The sequence below is a fragment of the Rhinolophus ferrumequinum genome, chromosome 21, assembly GCF_004115265.2.
Source record: "Rhinolophus ferrumequinum isolate MPI-CBG mRhiFer1 chromosome 21, mRhiFer1_v1.p, whole genome shotgun sequence".
In the NCBI taxonomy this organism is placed as follows: domain Eukaryota; kingdom Metazoa; phylum Chordata; class Mammalia; order Chiroptera; family Rhinolophidae; genus Rhinolophus; species Rhinolophus ferrumequinum.
Genome location: NC_046304.1, coordinates 51,202,063 through 51,218,835, shown reverse-complemented (window position 1 = coordinate 51,218,835; position 16,773 = coordinate 51,202,063). Strand labels below are relative to the sequence as shown.

General features: G+C 53.9%; 1 protein-coding gene across 2 annotated transcripts; it reads left to right on the top strand.

The window, feature by feature from the left end:
• The first annotated feature begins 1,239 nt into the window (after positions 1–1,239).
• ST6GALNAC2 (ST6 N-acetylgalactosaminide alpha-2,6-sialyltransferase 2) lies at positions 1,240–16,693 on the top strand. Of its 2 annotated transcripts, XM_033089741.1 has the most exons (9): positions 1,485–1,686; positions 5,019–5,079; positions 7,908–8,082; positions 8,712–8,877; positions 9,296–9,434; positions 11,828–11,931; positions 13,652–13,735; positions 14,904–15,003; positions 15,902–16,693. In XM_033089741.1, the coding sequence occupies exons 1-9, from the start codon at positions 1,565–1,567 to the stop codon at positions 16,067–16,069; spliced, it is 1,119 nt and encodes a 372-aa protein (XP_032945632.1). In that variant the 5' UTR covers positions 1,485–1,564; the 3' UTR covers positions 16,070–16,693. The 2 variants fall into 2 exon arrangements, with proteins under 2 accessions (XP_032945631.1, XP_032945632.1); XM_033089740.1 differs by lacking the exon at positions 5,019–5,079 and having other exon boundaries at positions 1,240–1,686.
• The last annotated feature ends 80 nt before the right edge of the window (positions 16,694–16,773 follow it).

Here is a 16,773-nt window from a genome sequence, read left to right as displayed (position 1 = left end):
ACAGGAGGAGAGCACCCTTTCCGCTTGGGGCTGGAGTCCAGGCAGGGGGAGGCTGGACTGTGGTGGGGACCAAGTTTGTAGGTTTGAAGATAGAAAGTTGAAGAAATTAATAGTGAGTGATTCCCTTTTTCTTCATGAAGCAAGTGAGGCATTTACTGAGAGTGAAGGGCAGGCATAGGCTTGGGGGGCTCACAGAGAGGGTGTGATGTTTTATTCACCACTGAGGAAAGGGGAGAAGGTGCTGATCAAGGGATAAATAACACCTACGAGGATGTTGATGACTGACAACCAAAGATTGAAATAAAAAAAACTTGAAGCCATCAATTCCAAGCAGTGTTCATCAGCCGGTTGGCCAGGTGAGGGATTTTTAAAAATTGTGAGAACTGAACTTGAAGAACCCATTCCCACTCACAGGGGCAGACTCTGGGACGGTTTTCCGGGAGGCTTGCAATTGGACAGATACCTGTTCTGGATCCAGACTTGCTCCCATACCAGTGAGCGCGGAGAGCTGGTGGAAAGGGACCACCAGCAGTTCCTGCCAATCGGGCGGTGGGTGTGGGGGCATGCTGGGGGATTTCACAGGTTTTTGAGATATAAGACCAGGGACACTGCCCACGGGAGAATACACCGTGTCACCCACTGCTCCCAACCTGGGAGGTCTCTGCTTCCAGAGCTTGGCCTGAGCTTCCCCACCCTCCCTGGTGATAACAGAGCCCCTGCTAGACCTCTCAGGTGGTCTCTCTGCTGCTGAGATCTCCAGGCTGACCTCCTCTGCAAAGGGAATGCAATGCGTTGAGGGCCGTGAACGCCCTGGACTGTCACCAAGTGAAGGGGCCGAACAGCCTCAGCCCCACCACGCTTCGCATCTAGCCGGCTCCGCACCTCTGCACCTCAAGGTCAACCCGGTCTGAGCTCTCGGCTTTTGCTCCTACATCCACCCTGCCTGCTCATTGGCCCTGGGGAACCGACCCCTCATTACGCCAGCATTCTGGAAGGACCCAAGGTGCCCGGGCAACACAGACAAGTCCTGAGGGTCCCTCCGAGGGGTGCCGCCCCACCTGCCTCAGGCCTCCGGAAGTCGCTGGCCGAGGCGGTGGCGGCGTCTCCCCGAGCCCTGCAGCCCATGGACGGCGCGCGCTTGCCCTGGACCGTACGGGGAAACCGCCCGGTACAGCCCTAGGCTCCTGGTGTCCTGGGGTTGGGCGCAGGCGGGAGCGCAGCGGCGGGGTGCCCGCTGTCCCCGGGCAGAGGGTAATGCCGGAAGGACACGGGCAGCTCTGGGCGCTGGGGGCGACACTCCCGCCTCCCCGGTCCCGCCGCCGCGCAGCCCTCGATGGTGCGGCAGCTTCCAGCGGCCCAGGCGGGGCGGAGGGGGAGCAGCAGGGCGGGGAGGCGCCGCGGGGGCAGAGAAGGGCAGGGAGGCGTCTCCGGGGCAGAGAAGGGCAGGGCCGGGCCGGGCCGGGCGGGGCGGGGCGGCCGCCTCCGGGAAGACAGCCCAGCCCACCAGGTCCTCTCCCCTCCGCCCTGGACGGCGGCGGACTGGGCGGCCGCCGGCCGGGGCTGCATGGGGCTCCCGCGCGGCCCGCTCTTCTGGCTGCTGCTCCTACTCGCGGCTGCCTGCTCGGGGATCCTCTTCGCCTTGTTCTCCGCCGGGAGGCCGTACCCGGAGCCCCGGTCCCGAGCCAGGTAAGGGCTGCAGCGCGGGACCTGACCGGGAGGGCGCAGGAGACGGGCAGGGCGCCCAGAGCCCTCAGATCGCCTTCCACACCGGCCTCGTTGGGGTGGCTCCCAGCGGGGACTCCGGTTGCGGCCCTTTGTCCCTAGAACTTCCACCCCAGCGTTACAGTGGCGCTGCCCGGGGCCCCACAGCCTCTGCCCGAGAGGAGCCTCGCCTCTTGCGCACTAGCGATCCGCTCGCGACAGCCTTATGGGTTAATTCCCTGCAGCCCCAGTTAGAAACACTTTCTATAGTCCAAATTTGGCTGGGTCACCTGAGTCCGAGAAAAAAACAAACAAAAAAAACAAAACAGTCCCGTTTTTGTCGGGAACTTTCCCTCGTAACGTCACCTCTTTCAGACTCTAGTTTTGGGGCTGAGACCTAAGTCACTCGGTTCCAACTTTGCTGGGATCCCCAGCTCGGCTCTGGCCTTTACCTGCTCGCTCCTATCTCTAATCTCTGCGCCTGGCACACTCTCACCCGCGCTCTGTTTGCTCAGTTTATTTGATAAGCACCGTCTGCACCGGATCCCGCAAAGCGGCGGGTCCTGGGCTCCATCCAAGTTTCCTTCACTGGGCCTGCTTCAGCGCTCTGCTCCCTCCGCTTGCCCTGGGCACCCTCTTTTCATGTGTGCCCCACAAGGAGAAACCTGAGAGCCTGCCTTTGGTAGGTAATGGTTCCAGTTACTGAAGAAACTTCACAAGGATTTAGCTTTACCTCTGGAAAGGGGAAGGAGCCGTGCCCAGAGTCTGGATTTGGGAGGGCGCAAGGATACCGGCAGCCCTGCCAAGGGGCCTCTGGGCCCCGGCTTTCCCTTCCTGGCGCTTTCCCATCTGCCCATTCCTCACTAAACCTTGCTCCAGGTACAACGGGATGAAAGCAGAATCAGTATGGGCTCTCAAGGAACAAGGTCAAATGGCACCCAAAATTACAAAACAATATGAAATAAGCTTGCGACTGATTATGAGTCCAGATGCTCTAGCAGGTAATAACTTGAAGTTACTGAATCTCCTTGTAATCAGAAATTGCATTAGGAGAAAGACGGGAAAGGGTTGAGGGTATTAAGAAAGGGGATATTTGTCAATTTTATGTAAAGATGTTTTAAAATGCAGTTATATGTCCTTTGACATACAGCTTTAAGGATGGGGTTTGTGGAACACCCATTATACCTCAACAAAGCTTTTTAAAAACATCTTTTACCTTTTACAAATCTGGTACAACCAAAGAAGCTATTTCCTTGGTGTTTCCCTGACATCTGTGCTATAGCTCAATCCCAGGGGGCAGGTTGGGACTTGGCCTGTTGAGTGCCAGGAAAAGCAGGGTGGGAGGTGGGGGAGCATTCTGGGCAGGGAGAACAGGCAGTGGGACTCAGAACTAGGGACGGGAAATGGGCTTGCCTGACTACAATAGAGAGGCCAGGGGACAAGGGCACTGGGACCAGGCCCCCCACCCAAGGTGAGGACTCTCACAGATTAGAGTGGAACCCAGCCTGTGAGTTTACTCACAGAAGAATCTGGATCAGCAGTTCCCAAGCATGGAGACGTCTAGACTTGTTTTTAAAAAAAAACTTTTTTTATGGGGTAGGGGTGAGGATAGATATAGGTAGGGCACCAGTTACCTAACCTGCCAGTGACCATCTACTGTCAACATTATTTTGTAAAAGAAAGGACATTTTAGGGCCAAGAATTCCTAAGAATACGATCTAAGTTGAGTAAATTTCATTTCTGAAAAATGCACTGCATTTCTCCTGGGCTGGGGAAACTTCCCAGAGGAGCAAACCGTAGGTGGGCTGGCCCCTTTCCCCACTCCTTCCAGGCCCCCCAGGCATGTGTCTAGAAGGCCTGGGGGTTCTCTAAGAGAAGCGAGAGACTGGGAGGCGTCGCTGAGCCCTGAGGGGTGCCCTGGAGATGAGCAGACGTCCCTGATGCTGATGAGCAAAACTGAATTGGGGGAGTCCCCATCACCTCCCGTGTACCTCTATCCCTCCTGTCTCCCTCCTGCCCTGTTCAGCCTCTCCTCTGACAGGCTCTCAAGTCTGGCTGCACAGTAGAATCACCTGGGAAGGCCCCGACCAATCAGATCAGAATCTCAGGGGTGGGGCCTTAGCATCTGTGTTTTTCCAATTTCCAAAGCTCCTTGGGGGTTCTCGCTGCTGCCTTGGCTGGATGCCATGGCTCAGTTCCTCCTCAAAGGGGTCCTACTGTGCTCAAGAAGAGGAACTACAGGGTTACTGGGGGGACAGGTGGCCAGTCCGAGGGGGAGAGGGAAGAAAGGGGGTGGGATCATCCCTGCTCTTTCTGTCCTGCCCCGCCAAGGTCTTAGGGAAACCTGAAGGGAGGCAGGTCACAGGCTTCCTTGTGACTCAGATGTCACAGCCCCAAGAAGCAAGTAACAAGAGACTTTTGTTTCCCTCACAAGCTTCACGTCCCAAACCTCCCCACCTGCCCCCTGTGGCTTCTGGGGAGAGGGCGGAAGTCTGGGAGAAGCCTGACACCCTTTTGAATGGGCAAGGGCCCCTCCTCCTTCCTTCTTATTTCTCCTCTGTCCTGATGCAGGGGCATTCTTGGAGGTGGGGGTGGGGCAGTAACATTAGCCCCCACTTACTGCCCTACAAAAGGGATGTTGTCATAGAGGCTGTCACAACAGTCCTCTTCCTTCTTCCTTAAGATAACCATAGTTAACACTCAGGACACTTTTTATGTGAGATAACACAGATTCTCTGAGCCCTCGCAGCCATTGGATGGTATGTGATATGACTATCGGTCATAACAATCTGATTACCCCTCCTGTCCGGATGCAGAGACCGGGGTGCTGAGAAGTTCAGTCATCTCCCAGGATCACAGGCTACAAAGCCAGGGAGTCAGGCTTCAGGCACAGGCCCTTCAGGCAGGGCAATCCAAGGTGAAGGGACCCCAGTCATCGGGACATGAAGTCTGCTCTGGGGTCTTGGCAGGGAGACCCTTCGCATGGGCACAATTCCAGGCGGCTGGTAAGCTTTCCTATTTCAGATTTTCATCTTTTAAGCACCATCTCACTGTTCCTATGAACTCCACATTTCTGCCACTTGCCAAGGGGTTTCCTGATTTCTGCGTTTATACAGCTTGGCAGAACATGATAACGTGACAGGATTTTGTGTACCTAAAGAGAGAGACAAGGGCCAGAATCAGAGCATAGAAACAGAAGGATCCACAGAATGGATGCCTTTGACCCTGATGGACTTTGTCAGCCCCTGGCGCTGAAGGCGTCAGACAGAAGGTTCTGAGGGGTAGGTCAGACCCCTACTTGACTTGTTCTCCCACAGGAACAGCACAGCGCCTCAAGCATTCTCTGGACCCAAGGCAGCGAATCCTGGTACAAGAAAGGTACAGTGGTCAGCTACTCTGTACTTCTGAGTATCCTCAAGTTATGGGGAGGAAGGGAAAGAGCAAACAAAGGAGACGGGTCTCAGAGACAGCTGTGGGGGAGCTCTTTGGAACCTACCCCCTCCTCACACCTCTCCCCCAAGCATGCCACTTACTTCTGAGGAGCCAGCCATCAGGGCTTCTGGGACCTGGACACTAGGACTCCCTGTACCCCAACAGAGGAGGACGAATCCATATGTACCCCTGGACAGAGCCAGCTGAACATTTCTTAGAAGTCTTGAGACTTATCTTTAAAAGGCCTGTGAATTTGACATTTTACTCCTCATTTAAACTGCTCACCGTGGAGTAAACACCAAACCCTGGGAAGATGCTCCATGTTTGCCCTGAGGGTTTGAGAACCTCCCAGACCCTGTTCCGTAACAGTCATGACTGTGGGCTGAAATGCCATCTGGAGCACGTTCCCTGCGTTCTCTCACTCAAGCCTCTGGGCAAACATGTTAGGTAGTATTTACAGAGGAGCAAAACGAGGCACAGAGAGGGAAGTTACCTTGCTCAGGGTCACTCAAGGAGAAGAGGTGGTACTGGGATTTGAGCCTCTGGTCTCACCCCAGGCCCTGGCTCTGAACTGCTGAGCCATACCGCCTCATCCCCTGTGAGCTGTGCTTGAGCAGAGTGAGAACTGTGTTCTGGGTTAATTTGCATCTAAGAGTTCTTTTCAAGGCCCAAGAGACCAAACTAGAACTTGAAATATTTCTCCCTGGCCTCAGAAATATTTCACTGATGCAAGACTTAGTGACAGATGAGCTGTTCAGAGACCAAACAAAATAGTCTTGGGCAGGTGATAGGCGCCTGTCTGAGAACAGAGGCCGGTGGACACTTGGCCAGCAGGCTGAAGAGAGGCCTCAAGTGTCTCATGAGTGCTTGGCCAGGTCATCTTTACGTTCCTCAAGTCTTTCCCACCTGGAGCTGCTTGGTACTAAATGACATATATCCCCACGTGCTTTTAAAAAAAGATGATTTGAGGTAGCTTTTAGATACATATAACCAGGCAAAGACATAAAATAGAATAAAATGAAGAAACAGGTGAAGGAAAATAAGATGACATGAGATAAGTGCATGAAAAATGTACCACAGGGTATAGGAGACGAGCCATATATCTGGCTCTGAGCTTCCTGGTGGCCACAGTGAAGGAGGAAACTGCCACCATGGCCATGAGATGAAAGAAAGGCAGCTGCCCAAGTGAAGCGCAGCCTTTTCTGATACAGAGACCTGGAGATTTTTCTCCTGGTCTCGTAAAGAAGATCCTGGAAAATATTATGATAAATTCAATATTACTGAAGCTATACACTCAGTTCTGCTACTTTGAAAACATTAATTTATTCCAACCAGACTGATATCTTAGAAAGCAATTTGAGCAAAACACAAATTTTGTGTTTGCTTCTGCTGATTCTGTCAGCGATCAACACTGGGTTAAATGCAGAAAACCACACCCAACCAAAGGGAGCCACGTAGGAATACACAAAACACACACACGCACAGTCCATCTGCTTCCTCAGATGTACAGTATAGCCCTCTTTCTACCACTTCACAATAACTCACAAGCTGCCACCCTCTGACTCCGCCTTCTGCAAGTGAATGTCAAGTTTTTTCAAAGGTCAAATGCCATATTTTAGCAGTTCTTACGTATTTGACCACTGAATGTGTATAAAACTGTTTCCATCTCCCTTAGATTCCTGTTTTATGCATCACTGCCTAGTTTTTGAGTGTGGTACCACTAATCCCATTTTCCCCAAAGCCCTGCGGTCTTCACTGAAGTTTTCCATAGTGTAGTGATATTTAGGAATTTCTCTGTCACATTATCACAGAAATGACTATACAGCTCTTTCCTGCATTATCCTTTGATCAAACCAAGTGCCTTAACAAAGGGTCCCCTTCAGTGGTTAGAGTCCCAACCAGGCCAAAGCTGTGTGGGATTCTGCCGTGGGGGTTGCAGGCAGATGGGCTGGTCAGTATTCACCCTCCTTCAAGCTCCCTGCGTGCACAGGCGCTGTATAGTGTCCTAAGGCTGCTGGAAAAAATGACCACAATTAGGCTGCTTAAAACAAGAGAAATTGATTCTTTTCCAGTCTGGAGGCCAGAAGTCTGAAATCAAGGCGTGGGCAGAGCTCTCTAGGGGGCCTCTTCCAGCTTCTGGTGGCTCCAGGTGTTCCCCGGCTTACAGCTGCATCACTCAACCTCTGCCTCCGTCATCACATGGCCACCTTATAAGGACACTCACTGGTCATTGAATTTAGGGTCCACCTTAATACAGTATGACCTCATCTTAACTAAGGACATCTGCCAAGATGTAAGGTCACATTTCGAGGTTCTGGGCAGACACGAATTTTGGGGGGACATTATTCAACCCAGTATAGGCACCAGCTACAAGAAAGACGATCATAATCTTCCCCGTAGCCCTTTCTACAAAAATCCCACAGGGCTCGGATTAGGATACAGGCTGATGGATCCCAAAGCCCAGGATGGAGCTCATCCGCCCAAGGGTAGGCAGGTCTTACCCGTTCAGGGGAAATGCCCCAAAGTTTCCCCAAGTGTGAGGTGAAAGAGTAGGAGGTTAGAGCCATCAGGCCACAGAGATGTGGCATCCAGGAGAAGGGCTGGGCAGGGTCAATCCAGAAAGCTCTCTGATCCCCACCGGCTGCTGCACCACAGGCCACTCAGCTCACAGATCTGAGGGTGCCCAAGTCTGAAGAGGGCAGAGCAACCTTTCCCTCCCACCTACCCCAGGCCCCAGCTAGTAGAGCTCAGCCCTCTTATCTTCTCACCCACAGAGCCGTCCCTGCCGACACCCACTTTATCTCGCCATTCAGCGGCACCCCCACTTCCGGAGTCTGTTTGAGTTCTCCATTCCAGTGCTGCTGTCAGGGGACCTCTTCACCCAGGAGCTCTGGGACAGCCTCAGCCAGCACAAAGCTCCCTACGGCTGGCAGGGGCTCTCCCGCCAAGGTAACCCGCAGCCGCTGCCTCTCTCCCAGCCCCTCTGGCCCCAGCTGGTCCATTCCTCCTGCTTTTTGCTCTGATGAAGAACAGGCCTCCCTGCCCTCATAGCACCGTGATGTGGGACCCCCGTGTTCCTTTCCAGGGAGGGCCTCAGCGCTCAATCCCCAAGCTTTGGGGCTTCCCCTCCACCAAGCAGCTCTCACCATCCTGAGGCTTCCCTGGCCTGAAAAGCTAAGGAACCAGTGTCCAAAGGTGGCCAAACACAGGGGCTACGAGGCCCCAAACAGCCTGCTGACCTTTGCTGCTGGGGGAAACCGCCCAGAGCCCCCTCCCCGTTAAATCTGCCACCACCCCCACATGCCCCAGGTTATTTCCTTTTGGAATACAGTCTCAAAGGGCTAGTTATTTGAGTGCTTGAGGCCCGGAGGGCACAGCCGAACCCCCTCCCCCACCTTCCCCTTTTCCGGTTCTCATGGCCCCACTGACATTTCATTCCCTGTCCCACCCTCTGTGCCTCTTGGGAGGGGCTGGGATCAAGCCGCAGGCGAATTGGGTGCCAGAAACCGTCTTGGGAAGGTCCCTGATGAGCCATGACAGCTCTCTACATAGCATCCCACCTTGTCCTGCCTCCACAGCCATCGCCTCCACCCTGAGCCTTCTGAATGGCTCCGAGAGCGCCCAGCTGTTTGTGTCCAGGGAGCAGCCTCCAGACTGCATCCGGTGTGCCGTGGTGGGTAATGGTGGCATCCTGAATGGTTCCCACCAGGGTCAGAACATCGATGCCCACGACTATGTGTTCAGGTATGCGGAGCAGGGATCAGGGAGGAGGGGGCAGAGGAGCTGGGTGGAGAGCTGGTCCTGGCCAGCCGCGGGGTGGGCATCCTCCATGAGGCCCGTGGGCCAAGGCAGCTGCGGCCCCAGGGGGCTCAGCAGTTGTAACGGGCAGAGAGGCATGGACGAAGGCATATGCGAGCAGACACGCCAAGCGGACCCAGGAAGAAGGAGCTGCCAGGGCCAGATGTGCCCATTTAACAGGGTATCCCTTGAGGTCTGGAGGAGGGGGGTTGGGGCTGCGGAGGGGGCGGAGGTGCTGCAGTGGATAGAGGGAGTGGTCCGTACAGAGGCATGGGGACAGGTGTGACGGAACCCTGGGGATGGAAGTGCAGACACCCAGCATGGCGTAACCACAAGGAGGCTGATGGGCCTCTATTGGGAGCAGACTCAATGGCGCTGTGACCAAAGGCTTTGAGGACGATGTGGGCACCAAGACCTCCTTCTATGGCTTCACTGTGAATACCATGAAGAACTCCCTCATCTCCTACTGGAAACTGGGCTTCACCTCTGTGCCACAAGGACAGGTGAGACCTCTGATGGGTGCCACTGTTCCCAGAGCCCCCCCCCCACGGGGTGAGCCACAGGGTTCCCAGGGGGTGGAGAGCTTGTGCCAGGATCTTGGGCACAGGATGGGGCTACAGAGGAGGAGGGTCGCGTTGTTTCAGGCAGCACCGCACAACTTTGGACTGGAGTGTGAATGGCTGATATTTAGTGAAAGCTTGTAGGGAGCCAGGCAATTTACATATGCCACGTCAGCCCCCATTCTACTGGTGAGGAGGCTAAGACGCGGAGAGGTAGGGCCGGGGTTCAAATCCAGACTCCCACCCCAGAGCAACACCCCGGGGAAGGTCATTTACTGCGTGCCTCTTGTTCCCAGCGTTGGCACGGTCATCAGGGCAGACATTGCCAGGTGGCAACCAGCAAGCTAAAATCATTGAAAGTCAGGCCCCTCTGACTGCAGCGCTGGGTCACCAGAACAGTGACGTGTCTCCTGAATTCTCACAGCAGGAAGCTGAGGTTCAGAGACTGAGGGACACAGCCTGGCTCTAGGGAGAGAAGAGCCAGAATTTGAGCATCTCCTGCCTCAGCTTCCTGCAACCACACCGTGATGCTCTAACAGCACAGCACACCTCCCCTCACAGAGGTCTGGGTACCACGTGCAGGGTCAGGGAGCTCCCAGGGTAAGGGGTTCTGTGATGCTCAGTGGGGCTGCATCGGGTTTCTAGAAGCTTCCTCTTCTGACCAGGGAATTCAGGAGTGTGCTAGCCACAGTGTCTACACACCGAGGCTGCACAGTAGAACCTCTCTTAGCTCACAAAAGAACAAGATGGGGCAGCTTTGTTTGTGGTGTGGCTACAGTACCTGTATGAGTTACCTGTTGCTGTGTAACAAAGTACCCCACAACTGAATAGCTTTCAACCACACACACTTACTATCTTACAGTTTCAAGGGGTCAGGAATTTGCAAGCAGCTCAGGGTCTCTCAGGTGGCTGCCGTCAGGACTGACAGGGGCTGCAGTCATCGGCAGGCCTGACTGAGGCCCGAGTCAAGGTGATGCCTTCACGGGCCCTTGTCACACTGCCGCTCTAGAGGCTACGAGCGTCCTTACAATATGGCAGTTAACTTTACCCAGAGTGAGTAATCTCAGAGAGCAAGGAGGTGAAGTGCCTTTTATGACCTGGTCTCCAAAGTCACACACCGTCACTTCCATTTTTTTTCTTATTTGTTAGAAAATTTCTATTCGTTAGTCACTAAGTGCGACCCACACTCAAGGGGATGGCAAATAAGCTTCACCTCTGGAAGGGAAGAATACCAAAGGATTTGGGAGTGTACAGAAGCCTCCACCACATTAACTGAGAGTGGCAATCACAGGCATGTGAGGTGTAATAAAAAAAATACAGTGAATGTTTACATTTTAAAAGATTTATTACAGTAAAAGACACATTGCCATTAATCCCCCTCAAAATACTTCCCCTCGCTTCAAATATACTTATCCCATCGTTCTTACCACTTTCTGAAGCAGTTCTGGAAGTCCTCTTTTGTGAGTGGCTTTAGTTGTGCTGTCGTGGCTGCCTCGATGTCCTGAATCAATTAAAAATGTTTACCTTTCATGGTCATTTTGACTTTGGGGAAGAGCCAGAAGTCACAAGGTGCCAGATCTGGTGAATAAGGTGGATGAGGACACACCACAATGTTTTTATTTGACAGAAATTGCCATATACCAGAAACGGTGTGTGACTTGGAGCCTTTCCGTTGTGATCACAAAATACGGTGAATGCTGCTGCCGAGTGCCATCCAACGGAAAGGCAGGGATCCCCAATACAGGACGTGGCATGTCAAACCTTAGTAACAGTGAGTGACAAGTTTCCACTTGTTTGGTGCAGTCAGTCAGGTGTGTGCTACGGTTGAGAGAAAGTGTGTTTGAAAGTGTGCCGTAAATCATCCTCCATCATGAAAGGCTCTGTGTCACGCATCACTTCTGGTATATGGCAATTTCTGTCAAATAGAACCATTACGGTATGTTCTCATCCACCTTATTCACCAGATCTTGCACCGTGTGATTTCTGGCCCCTCCCCGAAGACAAAATGATTCAGACATCAAGGCAGCCATGACAGTGCAACTAAGGACACTCATGAAAGAGGACTTCCAGGACTGCTTCAGAAAGTGGCAAGAACAATGGGATAAGTGTGTTTGAAGTGAGGAGGAGTATTTTTGAGGGGGATTAATGGCAATGTGTCTTTTACTATAATTGTTTTTATATTTAAATATTCATCGTATTGTTTGATCATACCTCGTATAAGGGAAATTCTCCTGAAAAGACGGGTGGCAGGACTGGGTGGAGGGCTGTTCCTTCTAAGCAGGAGCTAGAAGTGGTCTTGTGCCCATCAGGGCTCAGTATCTCTGTTGCCCCAACAGGACCTGCGTTATATCTTCATCCCCTCAGACATCCGCGACTATGTGATGCTGAGATCAGCCATTCTGGGTGTGCCTGTCCCCGAAGGTCCTGATAAAGGGGACTGGTGAGCAGCCAGCTGGGGGCAGGGCATGGTAATACTGTGGCAGGTAGGGAAGGTGAGTGAGGGCAGCAATAAAATCCCCAGGCATTCAAGAGCATTAGGGAATTATGGATTTTTGCTACCCACCTCCAGGAAAGCCCAGGTAACCCTACTGATCCCCAGGGACCCTCCTGATGAGGTGGGCTGTGGCTCAAGGGGCCGCTTTTCTGAATGGAGCAGGCAGGCCTGGCACTTCAGCTTCAGGCTGCTGTCCCCAAAACCAACCCAGCCACTCAGCAGACAGCATCTGCAGGGTCTGTCTACAGCTGGGTCTACTGTCCTATTGAGTGCATCGTGTCTGGAAACTAAGAATAGGGCCAGTATTGGTGCCACTCGTCCTGCCGGCACCCTCCCAAGACTGTGCCCATGAAATGGGAGAGCAGGCCATGTGGGCCCCACATCCTGTGAAGTGGGAACAAAGGACACTCTGTCTTGTCTCCCACCTTCCTGGGTAGCAGGCCTGTGTCCAGCTCTTTTGAACCATATCCTGGCCCTCAGCCGAACCTTCTCCCTGTGGTGCTGAGACAATTTCTGGTCCCTGAGTCCAGTCCTTAGAAATCTGTGCCACCCCTGTGACTACAAGGACCAGCCTCTTATCTCAGTGCTCCCAGCCATGCCCCAGAAGAGCAGCTTCTGAGGTCCCTTAGGGGCTAACCCTTCAGAGGCCAGGCCAGCATCCACTGCCCCACCCTGTGCCCCGCCCCCAACCCCACCTGTGATTACCCAACAATTGTTCACAATGCTGCAGCTGGTCATGAGCGTGGGCTTTGTGACACGAGTAGGTACTGGGCTTTTGGGGGGAGCTGGCTCCGAGACCCCGGGCAGACACGCCACCCCAATACCAATGAGCTCCCCCTCCCAAACCCCTAATCCGTCCCCTACCCAATCCCCTTCCCAGTCCCGGTCCAACCACAGCAACCCTACCACCCAGCAGCCCAACTCCGGAGGCTCCGCCCCTTCCCCATCCTCGACCCGGGGGCCTTCCTCCCGCCCTACCTCCCACCCTCCTACCCCAAATGCCTCCCAGCCGTCCTCCCGGGCTTCCTCCCAGAGCCCCAGCCCTCACGTCCAGCACGCATCTCGAGGATCTCCACCAAACCCCACTCCACCCACCTCCAAATCTCCCTCCCAATCTGGCTTGAAATCTCTCTCTCGAAACTCTTCCCAAAATCCCAGCGCGCCCCTCACCAGGTCCCCTTTCCACAGCCCTGCCCCCTCGGCCTCCTACATCGGGCCCATTCGGCCCATCCCGTCCTACATCGCCCCCTATGTGCCCCGCTTCATGAAGGAGCCCCCCTTCTTCCAGCCCCCTACGGCTCCACTGCCCCTGAGCCCCTGCTTCCCCCGCCATGCCCAAGAGCAAACCTCTCTCCCCGAGTCCTACTACTACCCTCTCCTCCCACCCCCTCCCCTCTACCCCCGGGACACCTGCTCCTCCTACCCGACCCCTCCCGCTCTGTTCGCGCCCCCGTCCTCGCTCACTTACACCCCGCCCACCGAGGTGCTGGTGAGGACCAAGGCGCACGCGGTGCCTTCCGCGCTGCCGCCCACCTTCTACACCCCCTTCTCCCGCTACTACTCCCACCCCCGCCCCCACCGGCTCCTGCCCCGCCGCCGCCCCAGCGCCTTCACCTTATCGCAATACGACAGCGCGGGCCGCTCTGTCCACTTCTTCTCAAAATAGGCCTCAGACCTATTTTGGACCAGAAGCCTCTGCCAGTAAATTCAAGCTTCTCCATCCAGACTTCATCAGCTACCTGACAGAGAGGTAGGTGGTGGCGGTGGGAGGACCCCCGCAGCACTGCAGGCCCTTCCGTTCGTGCCCCACACACCGCACGCACGTGCTTACAGGGTAGGTGCCAAGCACTTGTTATTCTCCGCTTACTAGTTAATTCCTTGATGGAGCTAGTGGTGTGTCAGCCAGGGTCAACAGGAAATGGCCAGGAAACTTGGAAGAACTCAAGGTTTATTTACCGCAGTGCTCACAAAGGCTCGGGCTGGGGGTGGGGGAACCACAAGGTGCCGGCAGTCATGGGGCTAGGAGAAGCAGAGTTGTCTGTCATCAGCTTTGAGCCCAAACACAGCCAGGCGGAGGGGAGCGGGGAGGACCCTGGGGGACTAGTCTCACTTCCTTCTGTCCCTCCTACCAGCGGTTCTCCATGGGGGGGTGGGGGGGTCATTTGGTCGTCACCAGGCGAGTGCAAGTGCCACTAGTGGGTAGCAGCCAGGGATGCAGCTGAACATTGTACAATGCACAGGACAGTCCTGCAGCAATTATCGGGCCCTTTTAACATGTCAGTATGCCTTGGCTGAGAAACACTGCTGTCACCCGGAGGCTGGCAGCCCCAGAGCAGGTGAAGGGTACACGGGGAGCTGGGCACACCAGCCCAGCAGTCACAGCCACACCACAAGGAGACACACGTGGAGTCAGGTTTGCCAGGCAGAGCTTGGCTGTGAACCCCGGGCTGAGGTCAAGGCCCATGGTCACCACTGACCCACTTCTGGACCCCACAAGTACGTACGCACACACGTCCACCATCTCACCAGTGCCAAGTGATGGGACCTGTGCTCCATTTGACCTAATGCAGGTCCCCACTTAGCCCAGAGGTGAGGGCAGGAAGTTGCAGAAAGGAAAAGTTCTTAGGCTGGATTCAGGCTTCTAGAGAAGGCGGGATTTTACCTGGGGGTCTTTTGGTCAGGCCTGTTCCTTTCTCACCTCCTTTGTTACCCAATGAGTTATTTCAACTGAAAATTGTTGCATTTAGGAGCTCATCTGGTTTTTCCCCAACTAGGGATGATTTCACTGGGGCAGAAGGGCCAGAAGTTTTTGGTTTCCCAACCTTTTTGCATTGGTCATCGTAAAGTGGAATGGCATAACCATCAAGCCAGTGTGCCAAGACCTAAATGTCTGAGTTTTAATGGCTTTTTGCTTCCAGGTTTTTGAAATCAAAGTTGATTAACACAAAGTTTGGAGACCTATATATGCCTAGTACTGGGGCCCTCATGCTGCTAACAGCTTTGCATACCTGTGACCAGGTAAGAGGTCTTCTCTTTCAGGAATTCACAGCAGTAGAGTACAGGTGTGAATGGAACCTAATTTGATCCATGATATCCCTAAGCTGAGGTCTATCACCCCCAGGCCTGCTCGGAATCCCCCGCTGCAGGAGGGACCTGGTCTAGGGAAGGGGTGGGAAGAATGCCACATCCACTATCCAAGGTCCCTTAAAGAACAGCCCCAGGCCGGCCTCCCCTCTTCCCCAGGGCAGCCACCCTATGGTATTTGAGGCACACATTACCAAATGGCAAAATCTCAACAGAACTGGGTAGGGAAATCTTTTTCTGAGGACATTCTAGAAGTGGGGTAGGGTAGCAGGTTTAGCCTTCTACCCACAAATCCCTGAAGTCACTGTGAGCGTTTTTGATGGGAGGGTGCCCACGTGAGCAAGCCACAGGGAGAGGCTGAGGAGCAGTTTTCAAGGCAAGGCAGGGACCCGCGCTAAAGCCAGCCACTCCACACTGGCCCCACAGCTTTTCCCGACTCCAAAGCAGGAGTCTGCAGCCGCCATTAGAAGGGGGACCGTACTAGTCAGTGTGGTCTCTATCTTCAGCTTGATCGTGGCTTTAATCAGACTTGTGTTCGAAACCCAGCCTCGCTTGTGACTAGGGACACGTTTGGTGACCTCTGAGCCTGTTCCCCCGTTTGTAAAATGGGGAGAACACCCACCTAAGACTTGTGAGGCTGGGGTGCGAGTGTACAGAGCACAGTGCTGGATGTTTGTGAGCTAGAACTGTCGCTGATCTGCGTTCTTCACACGAGCCAGAAGGAAGCTGTGGGTGGGGAGGAGCTGTGCCTTTCTGAATCCCTGTCACTGTACATGAGCCTGCGTCTAGCAGCAGCTCAGTCGATGCTGACTCAGTGACCATGCTTGTCCAGGTTAGTGCCTATGGATTCATCACAAGCAACTACTGGAAATTCTCGGACCACTATTTCGAACGAATCAAGAAGCCACTGATATTCTATGCAAACCACGATCTGTCCCTGGAAGCTGCTCTGTGGAGGGACCTGCACGGAGCTGGCATCCTCTGGCTGTACCAGCGCTGACCCCGAAGCACCCGAGCCCTTTGTTCTTACAGAGCTGCGGCCCACGTCCCCTCAAGTGACCAAAACCACCTTCTTGTTTTCTCAACCTGTGAGAGGGGCGTCAACTCCCCTAGATCCACTCCCTCCCTACAGATGACATTAAGAGGTGTATGTGACTGACATTGAAACCTATTGTGAGACACCCCGTGTTGTCCGTGGCTCATCCAGGAAAACTCCAGAGGGGTCTGGCTCTGAGACAGACACCCCGACATTGGTCAAGGAAAAATGAACTGCTCTGCTGGATTTGTTTTAGAACCAAAGATAACACTCCCACGAGGAGACTGTGACCCTCACCAGCAAGGAGCAGGTTACGTCAGATCTAAGCATCTCAAAGGCAGCAGGCGGTCCTGAGTGACTTCAGCAAGTCAGCGGAGCAGCTCAGTTAATCAAGACCAGACGTTACAGTTGTACACTCCCCAGCCAAAACCTTCCCACCAGCACGTACTGCCCAATGCGAACTCCAAAGCAATTCGACTTAAAGACACATCTTAACCTGAGAACATGACCGACTTACTTGATAAAATGAGAGTACAATAGGCAGAACGTAATTTGAAACTAGGTAAATTGAATAAATGATGGAGACCATTTTTGTCTTTTTCTGTGTGTTGGGGGAAGTAGTAGACCATGCAGGTGTAACATGGAGATCAGAGAATTCAGAACCTGGG